The sequence below is a fragment of the Saccostrea echinata genome, unplaced genomic scaffold, assembly GCF_033153115.1.
Source record: "Saccostrea echinata isolate AGI-Se365-2 ecotype Australia unplaced genomic scaffold, CSIRO_AGI_Sech_v1 ptg000064l, whole genome shotgun sequence".
Classification (NCBI taxonomy): domain Eukaryota; kingdom Metazoa; phylum Mollusca; class Bivalvia; order Ostreida; family Ostreidae; genus Saccostrea; species Saccostrea echinata.
In genome coordinates, this window is record NW_026889813.1 from 7,956,540 (window position 1) to 7,973,355 (window position 16,816).

At 32.4% G+C, this 16,816-nt stretch overlaps 1 protein-coding gene across 1 annotated transcript in view; it reads left to right on the plus strand.

Annotated features, from left to right (window-relative positions):
• LOC133175724 (dynamin-binding protein-like) overlaps positions 1 to 15,578 on the plus strand; it is a 52,696-nt gene extending 37,118 nt beyond the window's left edge. The window contains exons 23-31 of the mRNA XM_061310831.1: positions 915 to 1,017; positions 6,023 to 6,138; positions 7,758 to 7,830; positions 8,379 to 8,543; positions 11,715 to 11,937; positions 12,592 to 12,743; positions 12,990 to 13,071; positions 13,174 to 13,309; positions 13,748 to 15,578. Coding sequence (XP_061166815.1) covers positions 915 to 1,017; positions 6,023 to 6,138; positions 7,758 to 7,830; positions 8,379 to 8,543; positions 11,715 to 11,937; positions 12,592 to 12,743; positions 12,990 to 13,071; positions 13,174 to 13,309; positions 13,748 to 15,347 — 2,650 coding nt within the window. The 3' untranslated portion in view covers positions 15,348 to 15,578. The remainder of the gene's footprint in view (positions 1 to 914; positions 1,018 to 6,022; positions 6,139 to 7,757; positions 7,831 to 8,378; positions 8,544 to 11,714; positions 11,938 to 12,591; positions 12,744 to 12,989; positions 13,072 to 13,173; positions 13,310 to 13,747) is intronic.
• The last annotated feature ends 1,238 nt before the right edge of the window (positions 15,579 to 16,816 follow it).

Consider the following 16,816-nt stretch of genomic DNA (forward strand, 5'->3'; position numbering starts at 1 on the left):
TAAACGCTTCTCCTCCTACAGTTTTGGTCTGATTTTAATATACATGTACTTAGCACACAAGTAGATTACACCGAGATACATAATTGTCTTTATCATTTTTTTTATTTTGATGTTACCATGGTAATTAAAATAGAATTTTCTGTTAAATTCTTTCAAAAGACTACTTATAATCCTACAGTTTTAGTCTGATTGCAGTAAATCTTAAGACAAAAAGAGGCTAAACCAAGGATCATTATTCTATTTAATGCTGTTGCATTTTCAAGTCCAAGTGCTGCTTTTCTCTCCCTTTGTTATATGTACAAACCACTAGAGCTACAGTCTCATCAGAGACTTATGGTTTTCCTCAAATCACTGTTTAAATAAGATTACTGTCTCAACACACTTTTAAAAATTGAAATAGAAAAAAAACCTTCCTGTGGGTATCTGAGTAAACTTACTTATAATTACTAAGTAAGTTGTACATGTATTTCCATTGGTAAGTCTGTAGTAAAATACTTTTTTATGTAACTATTTTATGTTTACAGTATGTCTGTTTTACATTTACAGTATTTATCTGTTTTATGTTTATAGTATGTCTGTTTTATGTTTACAGTATATGTTTGTTTTAGGTTTACAGTATGTCTGTTTTAGGTTTACAGTATGTCTGTTTAAGGTTTACAGTATGTCTGTTTTAGGTTTACAGTATATGTTTGTTTTAGGTTTACAGTATGTCTGTTTTAGGTTTAAAGTATGTCTGTTTTAGGTTTACAGTATGTCTGTTTTAGGTTTAAAGTATGTCTGTTTTAGGTTTACAGTATGTCTGTTTTATGTGTACAGTATGTCTGTTTTAGGTTTACAGAATGTCTGTTTTAGGCTTACAGTATCTCTGTTTTAGGTTTACAGTATGTCTGTTTTATGTTGCTGTACTTTTGTAGGTTTGAGGAGCTTTATAACATCAGAGTGGCCTACCAGGCATTTGAACAGTTTGACATGAAGGGACTGTTGATTGACCAGGAGATTCTACTCAGCAGTATTAAGGTAGGTCCTGGGAAGATTCCGGTTGACCTTCAAGAGTCACAGATGACTATGAATAGCTTTGTCATTACTGCAGCAGTTGTACTGTTGTTGTTTGTGGTAGGACAAAACACCACAAAATCATTTGATTTACTTTCAGACTTTATAAAACATAAATCAATACAAAAGACATAGAATACCACATACTGAAACAGCCGAAACTTTGTATCAGTTAACTGTGACAATGGCTTTTTTTTACGGACTTGATTGCTTAACAATATAGTGCATCACTCAGAGTATGTCTGTTTTGGGAAAACTCCTGTGACTTCAGTTCTGGGAAATTTATTCTTTACTTTGTTTAAATGTTTCTAAGGGGTTGGTATCTCTACAGTGAAAATATGATCTTTCAAGTTTTAAAATCTCTACCTTCATCCTTAGAATCAAAGTTTGTTGATAGGTTGACAAGAGAATCATTTTAATTATCTTGGCATTCAATAGCTTCAAATAGAAAAATGTCAATAAGTTCTTAATCCTTGTATAATAATGTAGGATTTCATTTTAATATTGATAAAAACGTGGCTTTGGTGTCTTTCTTCGTACATATGAAAATGTCTTCTGAACTGTTAAATCTATTGCAGCAATGGAGGATTTTCATTAAGTCTTTGGTAAATGAAATGTTTGAAGTCAAAAAATCTTAAAGTAAATTCAAAAGATTGATTTTTTCACTTTTTTTCTTTTTCCGTTATCAGCATTGCATTAACCTGTCATGCAAATGCAGGATTGTTTAAGAAAACGTAATCTTGTATTCATGTTAATTCACATATTCCTTCCTTGGGCACTTTAAACTTGTATGTGAAAGTGATTGTAATAAAAGCTGAAAATGCATGTGTGCTATTGATATGGTCACCTGGGATATTTAATAGAAATTCTTGTCCCTGCTTCGTATCAACAGCAGGGAGCATGGTGATTAAGACTCTTGTATGGCAGTTCAGCAGGAGCTTATCACCTGTTTATATTTTTTTCTATTTAATTAAATTTGTCTGTTTTCTTAGTCTGCCCCTGTTGAGAAGGTCAGATTACTGTTATGAAATTCCGTTATTTTATAGATTTTAATAATACTTTTATTCAATAAACTTCTCATGCTTCTGTGTATTCATTTTGTTTCTTGTTTTTTTTTTAATTTTTTTTATTGATTGGATATTTAGAATAACCACATTCTTGTTTAAACAATTGTCTTGGCACTTCTCTCTCAAAAGAAAAGATAAAATTGCACATTTATATCAGGGCTGGTATCATTTATGGACTATTTGACAGACAGTTTAACACCAAAGAACTAATTAAACAAGATTGAGATGACTCTATAGTTCAATATCTACAATACGTATTATGTAACCACCATGCAGATATTTACATTTCTTTGTTAACGATTTTTCGCACAAATTTATGACAGCCCAAACAGTTATAATTCACCTTCTCGAAGCTTGATCATCCATACATTAGCACCATGATATCTGCTTAGAATTTACCCTGTACTCATACTTCGTGAGTGCATCGTCTTTTGCATATATGTGCACTGAGAACAAAATTGTTTGACGTGTTGATTTTTTCAGATTTTGAGAGGTAATGATCCATTTTTACTTAGATATAAGATTGATATTATCTATATATTATCTATCGTGAGTTTTGTAAATGCAGTACCTCAAAGAGATCAAATACTTCTTTCATTGGTTCTCGTAATTCGATATCTGACTTTAAAGTGCGTCATAATTGGAGGGTAAAGAAAATATTAATAAGATTTCAATGGAATAATTGATCTGAAGATGCTGTTGTATAATTTAATATTCTACTGAGAAGTCAGTCTATAGTTTATATTGGTTGGCAAAGTTCTCTCACTCATGGAAACAGAAAAGCCATTTAGCTTCAAATGAATTAAACTGCGAAAAAAAATCTGTTGGACAGTGACAAATATGTGCTCTCTTAAATCACAAAGGACCAAGTGTACTAGGTACATACTGTATCATGTAAATGATTGTTGTTAAATTTATTATGGGTGTTTATTTTATACCAAACAAATATTTGTTGAGCTTTCAAAGAGAAGTTTATGTATAAGGAAGACAAATATAGAAGCGTTAGGGCCCCTATAAAGCACTAGACAAATTATAAGTGGACAGTGTTAGATCTGATAGGAACCCAAAAATCTAGAAATCAGGAATAAGGGTTGTCACTTAATAATTAGCCAAGAAATAAAGGAACATACTGTGCATTTAGCTGATTTTTTAAACATGTTTTTATATTACCAAATGGTAAAGCAGTCTTTGAAGAACCCAATTAGAAATCATATTTGTTAAATATTTTCATATTATGTGAGGTTAGGTTATTGTAAAGTAAGAGGACAAATGCTTTGGTATGTGAAGCATTGCAACCAGACCTGCATGTGGTTGTATACCTGTTTGGGATTGAAAATAAAGTCTTTTAGACATTAGGCCTCATAAAGCATCGATGTTCCCTGTATGGATGGTAAATGTATTTAAAAGAGGAAACATGAAAAAATCTTATGATGGCCGGCTTACTGTTAATCCATATTAAATTAAGGTCCATATATGAAACCATATATGTAACACATACATATTAATGGACTCATCCTCATGTTTGGGTATAAACCTCAGAAGAATATATTAACAAATCAACATTTTCTCAGACTAATAAAATGGACCAGTAGCAAATTACGTTTAACAAAAAAATTGTACAATGTACATCAGCCCAAAAACATTGCACACAATTCGTGTACTATAAATTACTTTTTATTCGCTAGAACTTTATTTTCGCTTAATTACGCGAGCTGTCTACTCACGAAAATTTTATTCTTGCGTATATTTGTATTGTTAAGGATTATAAACAACAGGAATCGCAATTCACGAAATTTTTGTCTCATTAATAAATACCAAATAGCTATCTCACGAAAAGAAGGTGTCGCAAAAGTTTAGTGATCTACAGTATGTATATGTGCTAACAGTCTATTTTAGAATTGTGAATTTAGCAGTCAATCCATAAATAGTACAGGAATATATCAAATTTTATTGATGTTTCCAATATTGTTTTGTTCCCAAGTTAAAACCCATTTCTGTCAATTGTATTCTGTGTTTGTTTTAGAAATTGTTTGCGATGGAGTGGGTATATTCTTGTATCCATTATGTAGAAGGATATTTTGAAATCCTCTATTCTTCCATTAATTTTATTATAAGCAATAAATCATTAAAATTTGAAAGGCCAGTATAAATCAATTCACTGAAATCATTTCATATGTTGTTAATGTTAAATTAACGAGTTCAGAAAGAATGAATACAACCATCATAATAGCCACGAAAACATGGTGTCAAATGTTCGTAAACTTTGCAATGATTCTACAAACGTGTCAGTTCTCCATAGCTAAGGAATAGATTTATCAAACACAGGAGACATTTTTGATTATATTTTATATTTGATATCACCACCCTTTTGTTGATATACGGAATGTCAAAACCTTACAAAGGAAGAGGTTGACCTTTATTTGTTCTGCAAACAGTATGTATATATATATAGGACTTGCCTTTTGCAAGCTTGCTTTTTTGGCAATTGTGATAGATTGCCCCGCATATTCATGCAAGTTAAGTCAAGTATATTCTTCAACAGTTCAAATTTTTTAACGTAGAAATATATTGTACTCTGTAAAAAAAATATATATATATTTTCCATAGAATATCAAGCTGCAATTAACAAAATTAATTAAATGTTAAGCATCATCATGTAGTGTAGGTATAGATTTTACTAGTTTTTTCAAGTCATCAGCCTAAGGCACTTAAGTGTGGGATAGAAACTAAATGAGCAAGTGATATGTAAAATAACTTTCAAGGAACTGTTAGTTTATATATTGTATATATCAAACAGTACAAAAAAACTAGAATTATGTACATAGGACATGTAAATGCCCCTCCAGGGGGATATTAGTAATGCAACATGAAAAATTGTATGAAGTTTGATGAGAATATCTTGAATAGTTTCTTTAAAATTGAAATCTAAAAAATTGGATATACACTGTAGATGATAAATTCTCACCAAATTATGTATAAGAGCATAAGCTTACATAAATATATCTTAAATGGTTTCTTTAAAACTAAGCAAAATTGCAAATTTAAGAAAAATGATGTCAAGATCACAGGAAAGTTCAAGGTCAAAAGTTTTTGGTGCAGTTGAATAGCGCTCACTAATATGTATCAATATATTAAGTATGATTAAAATATCTTGAATGGTTTATTCAAAAATGAGCTAAACACTAATTTAAGTAAAGTGATGGCAAGGTCAAAGCAAAGGTCAAGGTCAAAAAATGTTGATGCAGTTGAATAGCTTACATCAGTATGTATCAGCAGATGAAGTTTGATAACACTATCTTGTCAATGAATGGTTTATTTCAAACTGAGCTAAACAGTAATTAAGAAAAGTCAGGTCAAGGTCAAAGGAAAGGTCAAGGTCAAAAAATGTTAATGCATTTGAATAACTTACTTCAGTATGTATCAGCATATGAAGATTGAAAAAATATCTTGAATAATTTCTTAAAAACTTAGCTTTGAACTGAGCTAAATGCAAAGCGCAATGAAAGGATAGAAGACGGACATGACAAACTCTATATGCCCTGGCCATATTCAGGGCAGAGCATAATTACATCTTGTATGAGTATATGATCAAGTTTTATATAAGCAGCTGCAGTTGTTGAAGTGTGGGATAATCAAAAAATCAAAGTTTAGTCATTCCACTTAATTTTCAACTATAATTAGATTACAACAGGTCATCTTGTTTCCTTGATTTCAATCTTGTAAAAGAAGAATTTTTTTGTATTAAAACTAGCTGTTACGGTCCTTGTAAATGAGGACATTGTATATTTCATTCACTAGATTAATTCCTCAGTGTGCGATAGCTACAGACTGTGTACAGTAAAAATAAAAATAAACTTTCAGCTTTCATGCTGTATTAAATCTGGCTTAACTTTGTATTTTAGATGTGTGGTCGATCCATTGCTCCAATGAAGCTAATGCACAGATTAAAGCATATGAAGGTTCATTTTGAAGACAAAACTCGCATCCAGTTATCTGAGTACCTTGAGCTTATCTTGTGGTAAGTTAAAACATATGAAGGTTCATTTTGAGAATCTAAAATTTAATTTTTTGGGGGTAGGTCATTTTGACGACAAAACTTGCATTTAGTAATTCAATCAAGCTTTCTTGTGGTGTGATACCACTTAGGTTACTGAATTAAGAGAGATAACTCTTCATAAAATATCTGTTTTGTAAGAGATAAGTATCTTTTTCTTACCTGAAGTCTGTCATGCTACATAGTATTATGAAGTTAACAAAATCTGAATTTTTTTTTTTTTTTTTTTTTTTTTTTTTTTTTTTTAAATTTCATTTTATTTATTTATTTTATTTTATTTTTATTATTTTTTTTTTTTTTTTGCATATGTATGCATATTTTATAAAGTAAAGTACAATTTTCCTAGCTTTGTTAGTGGAAGACTAAAACAGTATGATATGCATTGTTAATGGTGCTATTGTCCACCAGTCTGTCTGCTTGAAATTTAATATTTTAAAATACTTACCCTATAAAATTTAAGAATTATACAATGTAGCAATGATTCCTATGACTTAAGATTATTTCAAAATGCTTCACCACCTGCAGTTTTCGTTATTTGATCAAAAGCAGGTGCAGCTGTAAACTACATCAAAGTACTTGTTTGATTAAAATCTGTACATCCATCTTGATTTTATTGAAATGTGTCATTGCTGTTTCTAAAAATATTTTTTAAATGCTCTTTTTCCTGTCTGATCATAAAGTTAAACTTAGTAAAGAGTAAGGTTCATCAAGGTACAGTTGTATGTGTATTAATTTTTATTGTAATGAAATGTGTAGGAATTGTCCCTAAAAGAACTCTGAAATGATTTGAAGAACCTTCATATTATAATGAAATCCTCTTTTCTCCCTGATTTAAATGAGCATTTTGTTACATCTCCTAGAAAAATCTAGAACCTCATTAAAGCATACCAGTTTAAGGATCTGATCAGTGGAGCTGCAATTTCATCAGAGACTTGTGGTTTCTCTTGTATGTCAGTATCACCATGTGTAATGTGTCTAATAAATCAGGTCAGTTTAAGGGTTAGATCAGTGGAGCTACAGTTTCATCAGAGACTTGTGGTTTCAGCGTCATGTGTTATGTGTCTAATAAGTCAGTTCAAGCATGAAAGATTGTTGATCAAATTGCATATCATGGCAGCATATTTCTTCTATACAAAAGCAGCTAGAAAAACGTCATAGTTTGAGAAGACCAGATTGACATTATCTGTACAAATTGATTTCCATCGTCAATAATGAGTATATATATATATGTATGTTTTGAAGTCTGATAAGCTTGCTATTTAACAACTGTTGATGCTATCATCATGTTTACACCCATTCAGCTTTAACAGGAGATAACAATCTATTAGACAATGCTTCATCTAGTTTTTGTTATGGTTCTTTGTTATAAATGTTTCTTTTACTTAGGTACCATTCTTTATTTCCCACATTTTTCATGAGAAAATGCAAAGAACACACCTTCAGCCTAAAAAGATAAATGTTAAAGACATATTGCAGTTTGATTTTTTCAAGAATTTTCATATAATTTTTCGAGAGAAAGGTAAAATTCCAGAAACAGGATTGTATGAAATCTCTGAATGTTTGGAGGAATTGCCTCATTTCAGGTGTGGGACTTATAAAGACTACAAACCAGAGGATGGTACAGCACCCCAGGGGAAGGACAAAGATCTCTATAAGGTAAGGACAGGTTCATTAAAAACGTAGATGTGAAGGGGCTCAGGGTGTTGTTATACTCCTGCCCCAAAGAGAAAACAATTCAGGAGTGTTATATCTAGATATGTAATGAACAGTAAAGAGAGAAACAAAAGTGTAGTTTCTTTTTGTTCAGCATTTATATATAAAGTATCCATATTAATCATCAAGAAAACAACCATATAACTTGGACTATAATTATGATTGCTACAGTCAAGTCACTGAATTGGTCTAAATGAGTTTGTAGTATCTGAGTTCAAATCATATTGGTTACTGTTTATGCTACGTACAATACCTATGTACAGGATTATACAGTTTGCTTATATTGTAGCTTGTCCAAAATATTTTTGTAGCTTAGAGCATGCTAAGTTCTGTCTACAAGATCATTTAGTTAGCTTATACTGTAGCCCCTTTTTGATTTGATTTTGTACTTGTAGTTGGATGATTTTGAGCAGTTCCTTTCACACTATGATTTTATTTTGTAGCTGACTGACTTTGAGCAGCTCCTTTCACACTATGATTTTATTTTGTAGCTGGCTGACTTTGAACAGCTCCTTTCACACTATGATGCCCGTCTTGCCAAGAAACTGAATGATGAATACCTCAAAGAGGAATGGGACTTTGGAAAGGAAAACCTCGGGAGTAAGAAGATGTTCAAGGAACCCCCCATTATCTGTGCTCAGGAAAGAATGGACATGGTAGGTATCCCCCTAAATAGGATGATTTTATACACTTGTCTCATTAATCAGACTTTGGATTTCAAGTTACATCAGTACTTTTTACAAGGGGGATAACTCTTTACAACATCTCACTACTCAGATTGGATTTTATGTTTTCACAAGGGGGATAACTCTTAACATGCATGAAATTGTTTGTCTTTAGGAATATTAAAGCAATATATTTAAACAGCTGTATGTTTTTATATATACATTTATATAAATGCTCCAGAATACAATTGTCTATTCAGTAATGGTAGAGGGAACTTACAGTCATGTTTTAAAATGAGAAGAATTCAAATGAAATTCAGGAACTTCATTTCTTTTCTAGATATTTTCTCTTACATTAAAAAATTGTGAACTATTTCAGGCTGAGACTTGTTTTTGTGATGAATTTATTGAGTTTTATGCAGAGGTAAAAAGCTAGGTGCAGATATCTTATAGGTCACAATGATATATGTAGAAATTTAATGCTTCCACAGTTTTTTGCTGTTTTCATAGACCTGTACAAGTAATTGCTTTCTTTTTCTGTAGGCAAGAAAAAAAGCAACAAAAAATCATAATAAAATACATTCAGTTGTAGGTTTTAATTAGGTCTTACTAACTCAAGCATATTTCTTTAGAGTATTAACAAATACTTTTTATCCATGAAAAACTTATTAAAGCACTGCTCATAATTAATTGTTCTGGCATGTAACATGCACTCAATTCCATGCACATATAAATTCAATATCACTACAGCTGCATAACCACATTCTAATTAGACTGCAATATTTATCTAAGACTTGTAGAATTCAGTTTAATGAATTACTTTGCTTTCAACAAACAGGTTTTTGTTGGCCAAGCATCATATTCAAAGAAATATGAATCAAATATGTAAAATCACAAATTTAATGACAAGAAATATATACACTGGATAGCTGTTATTGTTTACAGATATTAGAGTTTTATCTTAATAAACAATATTTCTCAGAACTATTAAAAAGAATTCAAATGTGTTCTGTATGACAAAAGCTCAAATGAACTTTTCTGATTGAAAAAGTGTCAGTGGGCTAAGATGGGACCAGAATAGGAGTCAAATATTGCATTAAAAGAGTGTTCTAAAAATAAAATTCCTCTAAGGGACAACAGAGCTGTAAAAACTCTTATGTCGTACATTTAGTTTTAGGCATTTTCATTTAGTTTGACATCGATGCAGACTTGGACCCTGGGGTCAGTTTGGGAGGGGGGATGGGGAACACTAGGGGTACATAGTTTACCAAGAATATTTAGACTAGCTTCCTTAAAAAATAACATACAATTCTAATAGGGAAATTTGATGACAAGAATTACCACATACTTTAGGGCTTAAAATGGTTAAAATCATATGAGCCTGAATTTTATGGCCACTGTACCCTTGAGTGTTACTTGTCAAAGAAATATGTTTCAGGTGAGCACTGTGGCCTATGGACCTCTTGTTGACATATTTTCATTTTAAGGAATATCTGAATGTGTGTATTATTGGCTAGTATATATTAGAGTGAAGTTCCTTGCAGACTTATAGTGAAATTTAATTTTTTATGTGTGTGCATTTTTCTGTTGTTTGTGATTTGCAATCCAATCTTAGCTCCCCAACTATTATTAAAAATAATTCATATCTTTAACTCTAAATATTCATTTATCAGTTTTGGAGTTAGTAAAGGTCAAGATTACTTTCAAAGAAAAAAAACAGTCATTTGTGGACAAAGTTGAACACAGTACAAAATTATAAAGTTGTTTAGCATCTTCAAATCCCCTTGTGTCATTCTGCGAAGGTTGTTTATTATTTTCATCCATTTCTTGGATTTCTGGAAAACAGTCATCCTTGTCAATTATGAGACCATGACTCTAGTACAGATCTTGAATGGATAGTTAGTCAGACATATTTGTTTACAGAATTAACAAGATTTGAGATGTAGGAATGTATGCAGACTACTGTTATACATATATAAGATTTGTAAACCTAGCTTTTATAACATTGTAAGTTTAAACATTGACAGACATAGTATATTAATTCAAATATATAAATATATGTATCAGATTTTATCTGCCACAAAAGAAGTGCTTTTATATTGTTTAGTTTTATATACTAATTTACTTGGTATGTAAAATGTTTCATGGAAATCCAGAGTCGTGCAATCAAAGTATGTTTGGAAAATCTATGTGCATGTAAAGAATCTTTTCCATGTAGACAGCCATAATAATAATGATAAATCAAAATCTGAAAACTGTATACCATTAAATAAATGCATTGTATATTAAAGATGAAAAGTGCATGGCACCCCTGCATTAAGAATTAATTCAGTTCTAACACCTTGAAATCCTTTGCTTTAGGGTTATGTTGCTGTATGCCTATATCTGAAGATTACAGGGCAACATTTATATGGATTTATTATTGGAAATTTCTTTTGTATGAATTTGCTATTTGCCATATTAAATACCTCTTCATTCCATTAAGAACATGCACGATATGTACATTGTATTGTATAGACAAGAGCACTTCACATCAATAGAACATTTAAATATTTCTAATGGTATTATCCACTTTTTCTTAATATTGACCAACGGTTTCCATTAATCTTAATGTTGACGCGAGTAAATATCTGCTCTTTCCTTTGATAGAAGTATATGTATTACTAAAAGATGTTAAGTAAGTAAAAATGACCAAGAAATTGAAATGGCTTATGTACATACAATAAAGTAAAACACTGCCTGTCAATTTCACCCCTTGGTTGAGATCTAGGGAGAAATTTGATTGTTTTTTATATTGGCAACGAGACAATGCCAATATCTCTCATTTCCTCAGAATAAGTCTAGCCTTACAGGTAGGTAGATATTATTAATCATATTTTTTGACAGGCGTGTCAGAAAAAACTGACAATTTTTGTATTTTCTGTGAATGCAATGTTTTGAGAGAGATACATAATTCAAAATGATTTTTTTTTTCCCTTCTGAGGACATTTAAGATCGGTGGACATTTAAAAGTCTTGTTAAATTACATTTGTTTTGGTTGGCAAATGTTTTCATACATAAAACTCCATGTAAAGTCATTAAGAAATGGAATCATACCTGTAATTACTCGGTTTGCTTAAACACAAACTGTTTTTTAAATGATATTTAATCCTTTTAATTCAGGCCAGAAAACAGAGAAAGCTCTACAAACATCTGAAAAAAGAAATTGGAAACTCGCAGAATATGGTTTACCGAGTGAAAGCCGGTTTTGTAAGGGACCGACCGCTGACAGCACCTGATTTATCTATGTACCAGAGGAGCCAGAAAATGAAAGAGAAACCGGAGATGACAACCAAATCTGCGTATGACAAGATAACACATCGGATTAACAGTGCCAGATCACGATGTAAGAATTTTATCTATTGATACCCGCTGATATTCTATTTAAACAAGTGTGCATAAGAGAAAGAAATTTGCACTTTTCAATTATTGGTGTAGTAGGACTTGACAAAATCAATTTATACAAAGTTTTTTTTTTGTTTTGATTGTTTGTTTCTTAAATAAGTCACAGTTTTTGCCATAATATAGATTGTTCCTTAAAACATCATACATGAGAAAGCTTATGGATATAGCCATTTTTGAGTATCAGTAATATGATAACAAATAATTATTTATGTCTAACCACCTACTATTACATGTAGTACATGTAATTATATATTTTCAATGAGAATTCCTTCAGAGAACTCAATACTATATGTGTTTTTATTTAAGCAGTATTCATATTTTAGCAGTCTTTTATGTAGTGCTTATTCATGATCAACAGAATATACATGATGAATGTTAATGATGATGATGCTAATTAGGATTTGATAATTACTCCAAGAATTGCAAGTCTGTACATTTTGATGTACATATTCAGTAAATGTCTGTGAAAAAATTCTGAGATTGACAAACCAATACGATATGTCCATGCACTCGTAAAAGGTGTACAAATAATGAAATGGATTTGTTGATAAAGTATTAGAAGAATTTGATTATAAGGATATCATTCCTATTTTAGCAGGTGGAGAGGACAGTCCCCTGTGTGATACCTCAGATTGTCCTCAGTATGTCCGTCCCCCAGAGAAAACAGTCACACCCATTGTCTCCGAGGAGGAAATTCAGGAGACTCAGCTCAAGAAAGACAACCTGGTGTTTGATATAGAAACTGTGGTATGTGTAGAAAATGATTCCTGAATATTTATATAGAAAGACTTTTTATAGTAAATGTAGTAAATGATAGAATAAAAGCACAGTATTTCTGAGCATAAATAAGCAGTAAATGCAGTACAAAGGGCAGAAACTCTTATTTCTACAAATTGAAGAATTGTATGTTTGGAAGAAAATCAAATTTATTGAGTTTATAGGTTTATAAGAATATGTATAACTGATAAATGAATGATTAATTTCTTTTCTCAGGAAAAAAGACATAGACTTCAAATGGAACAGACACTGGATTACTATATTCCTGGCATTATTGAGAAAATAGCTAAGAAAGAAGGTAATTCTTTTCTCTATTTCAAACATAATATGCGAACACAAACTGTCCAACATTTCCTCGTTTGCAGTTGTACTTTATATAAACCTAAGTATATCCTTCCAGCTGAAGAACCACATGTTGTTGTGGAGGATAAACCCAGCAGTCCGAGGAGGAAGACAACCAGTGAAGAAACCATCAATCACTTAGCTTACCCAGAATCCCACAATAATCAGTGTCACTCAAAGGCTTGTGATGCAAGGTCAGTGGAAATTAGCTTAACTACAGAGACACAAAGGATTTCTGAAATATTGGAAGCATTTTCTTCCATGTATCACATTCAATTACTACCAATTGCTAAGATGACCTATGTTTTTTTGCTTGGTTAAGATCTAACAGTTTATGATGAAAAAAACCACTGTGCTTCTGTACGTGAAATATTGTTACATGTGAAGATGAATTTTGGTATCTCGAAAAACCAATATCTCAAGTACCTTGGATATGTCGAAGTGATTTGGCAGTCCCAACTCCTTATTCCTTACATATTTTACCCGGATATTTCGAATCCTCAGATATCTCAGTTTTTTCTTGGTCCCATTGAGTTTGAGATAACGAGGTTTGACTGTATGTACTTTCTCTGTCTGCAACTATGGTAATCCATGAAGAAAAAGGAAGCTAAAATTATTTTTTCTTATGTTAGGTATCGTGGATGGCATGAGGTGCAAACCAAGAAAGGGGGACATTTCATTCTAACTTCCCCAACATTTGAGAATTCTTACCAAGGCAGGCTTCATAAGAAATTACACTTGAGAACAAAAGTACAAGCGAAAAAAGTCACCTCTGAATTTGCATATCGATACACAAAATCAAGTGAAGTTAAAAAGAGGATTCAGGTTTCAGCCAGCCGTCCTAACACTGCCCCTGCTGTCATGCAGAATTCTGTGGAAGTAGAGGAACAGGAGGAAATCTCTGAAGAAAAGGACCTCTATCACACAGAATCTATACTTACTGTCGACACAGGTTATGAATCTTGTGAAGATAAAAGTCTTCCCAGCTCCAAGGCTAGTCTCACTCCTTCACAAGCTTGGGGTAGTGAGGGGGACAGCATTGTATCTAAGAGTCCTATTGAATCCCACCTTCCACCTGAGGCTGAAAATGAGGAAATGTTTGTTACCTCCAGGAGTACAGAAGATTATGACATGATTCAGCTAAAACCAAATGAAAGGGACCAAGTTTCACCTACCAGAAAGGTTCAAGATACAAGTGAGAGAGTTAGCAGTGTCTCTCTAGATAGTGCTAAAATTCTAGTAGTGCCAAAGAAAGAGAAAATTTCCATAGACTCTGCACCCATTCCACAAATGCAGCATTCAAAGCCAAAAGTGGTGGCTGTGGGAGGAATAGGAAAGATATCCCTGCTGGAGAGTATATCTGAACTGAAACAGTGGGAGGAAGAGACAGAAGAAAGAAAAGACTTAGATTCTGTCAGACCAGAGAGCATGCCCATTCCCGATCTACGTGGGGATCCTGGTCACAAGAAATTACCGGAGGGTGAGGAGAAAAGCATGGAAGACAACCTTAACCTGCTTAATCACAGGCTGAGTGCTGATGGTGGTAAAGACAGTAAGAGAAACTCCAAAGCAATCAATGAGATGCCAGCCTTGACTATAGAGGAAAAGATTGAAAGGGAAAAACAAGCCAGAATAAAGAAGCAGAAGAGATTGCAAGGCTCAAACCTTGAGAAAATGGGAGTAACTGTGTTTTCAAGGAAACTGAGTTTGAAATATACTTCTGCACAACATACAACATCCACTTCTTCTGTGGACTCTTCAGATCCACAGAACAGCCAAACAAATCATAACCCGCATCTACAAAGGAAAAATCAATCCAAAAGTGGGGATAACAGTGTCACAACTACTCCTAGAAGCCAGAGACCTAGCTTTGGATGCAAGAACCACACTGTAACAGCCAACATAATCACCAAAGAGAAGAGTACCAGATCTCATTCAAATTCATCAAATACAACCGAAAAAGATAAAAATAATAAAAATTCTAGTCTGCAACAGAATTACAAGAAATCTGTACGGAACAATGTCACAAGCACAACAGACTTTGAAAAGGAAAACTTCAATGTAAAAGATTCCAAGATAACCACTGGACAGCATGCAAAGAAAGCATCAGACAGCAGCAGGGGACAAAACTGTGGCAAGGGAAAGTATGATAGATTACTTAAGAGACTGGAGGGTAGTATATCAGATGTGTTTGCTAATAAGCTGGCAGCAGCTCCTCCAAAAGTCAAGTAAAGTTCCTAGTGCATCAGTACTAAATCCTAGTGCATCTGTACTAAATCCTAGTGCATCAGTTCTCATGGGTATCATGGTGATAAGCTGGTAGCAGCTCTTCCAAAGTCATCTACTATATGTATAGTGCATCAATAGGATTGTGCAAAAAAGCTAGAAGCAGCAGGTCAAAGGTCAAGTCCTAGTGCATATGTACTAAATCCTAGTGCATCAGTACTCATGGGGATCATTACATAGTGCTTGTTTGTATAATTGTCACATATTTTGTGAATCATTGGTCCAGAGGCCTGTTCAACAGAGCGAACGTTCGCGAGCGCTCGCAAACATTTCTGTTGGAAAGATAAGGAATTTTGGCGAGCGCTCGCGAACGCTCACTCTGTTGAACAGGCCTCAGGAGTTTATACTTGTTTTATAATTGATGTCTATATTTCCAATTTTTCCTTATGTTCTTTAATTCATACACAGTTTTTTTAATGTGGCAGAAATTCCCAGATTTTGTTATTATAAATTCATGTACTTTTCATGTAATTTTAAAATTCACACATTTTTTAGTTGTACCAACGCATACAAAATGCAGTGAATTAAAAGAAAAGGGATCTTTTATTGATAACAAATCAAATATTGGTGATAGCTACAGTGTTAATATCAACTAACAGGTTTTTTTTTAAGATTATCATGGGTTTGTTTACATTCTTTAAAGTACATAAAAAATTTTCCTATATATTGAAAGCAATCTCTATATGAAATCAAGCGCAGCTATGTTAAGGCTTCCCGAAGCTTAAAATGCGCTCTAAACATAATATGTCATTGCGAGGTCGGTCTTGGTTTTAATTTATAAGTATTGAACTTTAGTATTTCCAATTTATATAAAGTGTTTCCTCGGCTATATATTAACATATTTGTTATGATATCACATGACTTTGTTGATCACGTGACGGTCATTTATAAATTTTTGTAGTGTTTCATATAAACTGCTTCGGCGCAGCTGATTAATACAATAATTATTAACATTTTGTAATATAAATAAACTCATCGTATCCTTGTCTATCCGAAATGTGCTTGGGAAAAGTCATAGTATTACTTGGGTACAAAATATTTCCTGAGAAATTCAATTTACATACAAATTTGAGGGTATTTTCCACACAATATCGTAATCTGTATTAATTAAAACAAAGCCAACACACATTTTTCCCAAGCAAGATTCAGTTAGAGAACAATCTCTTGTTAAAGATTTCCACAAAAATTCTCAGATTAATCCTCATTAATCACCTGCGCCAGACTCTTTTATATACACAAAATAAATTCTACCTCCAACCACGGGTATAAAACAGAGTACATTTCAAAAGTATATTTTTCATAAGCATTTTGAACATGCTGAATTTCAATCAAGGGTAGGTAAGCGGTATATTTTTAAAATATTCGGACATACAAGACTTAAAAAAAAAATTTAACGACCCGTGAATTTTGCAGTA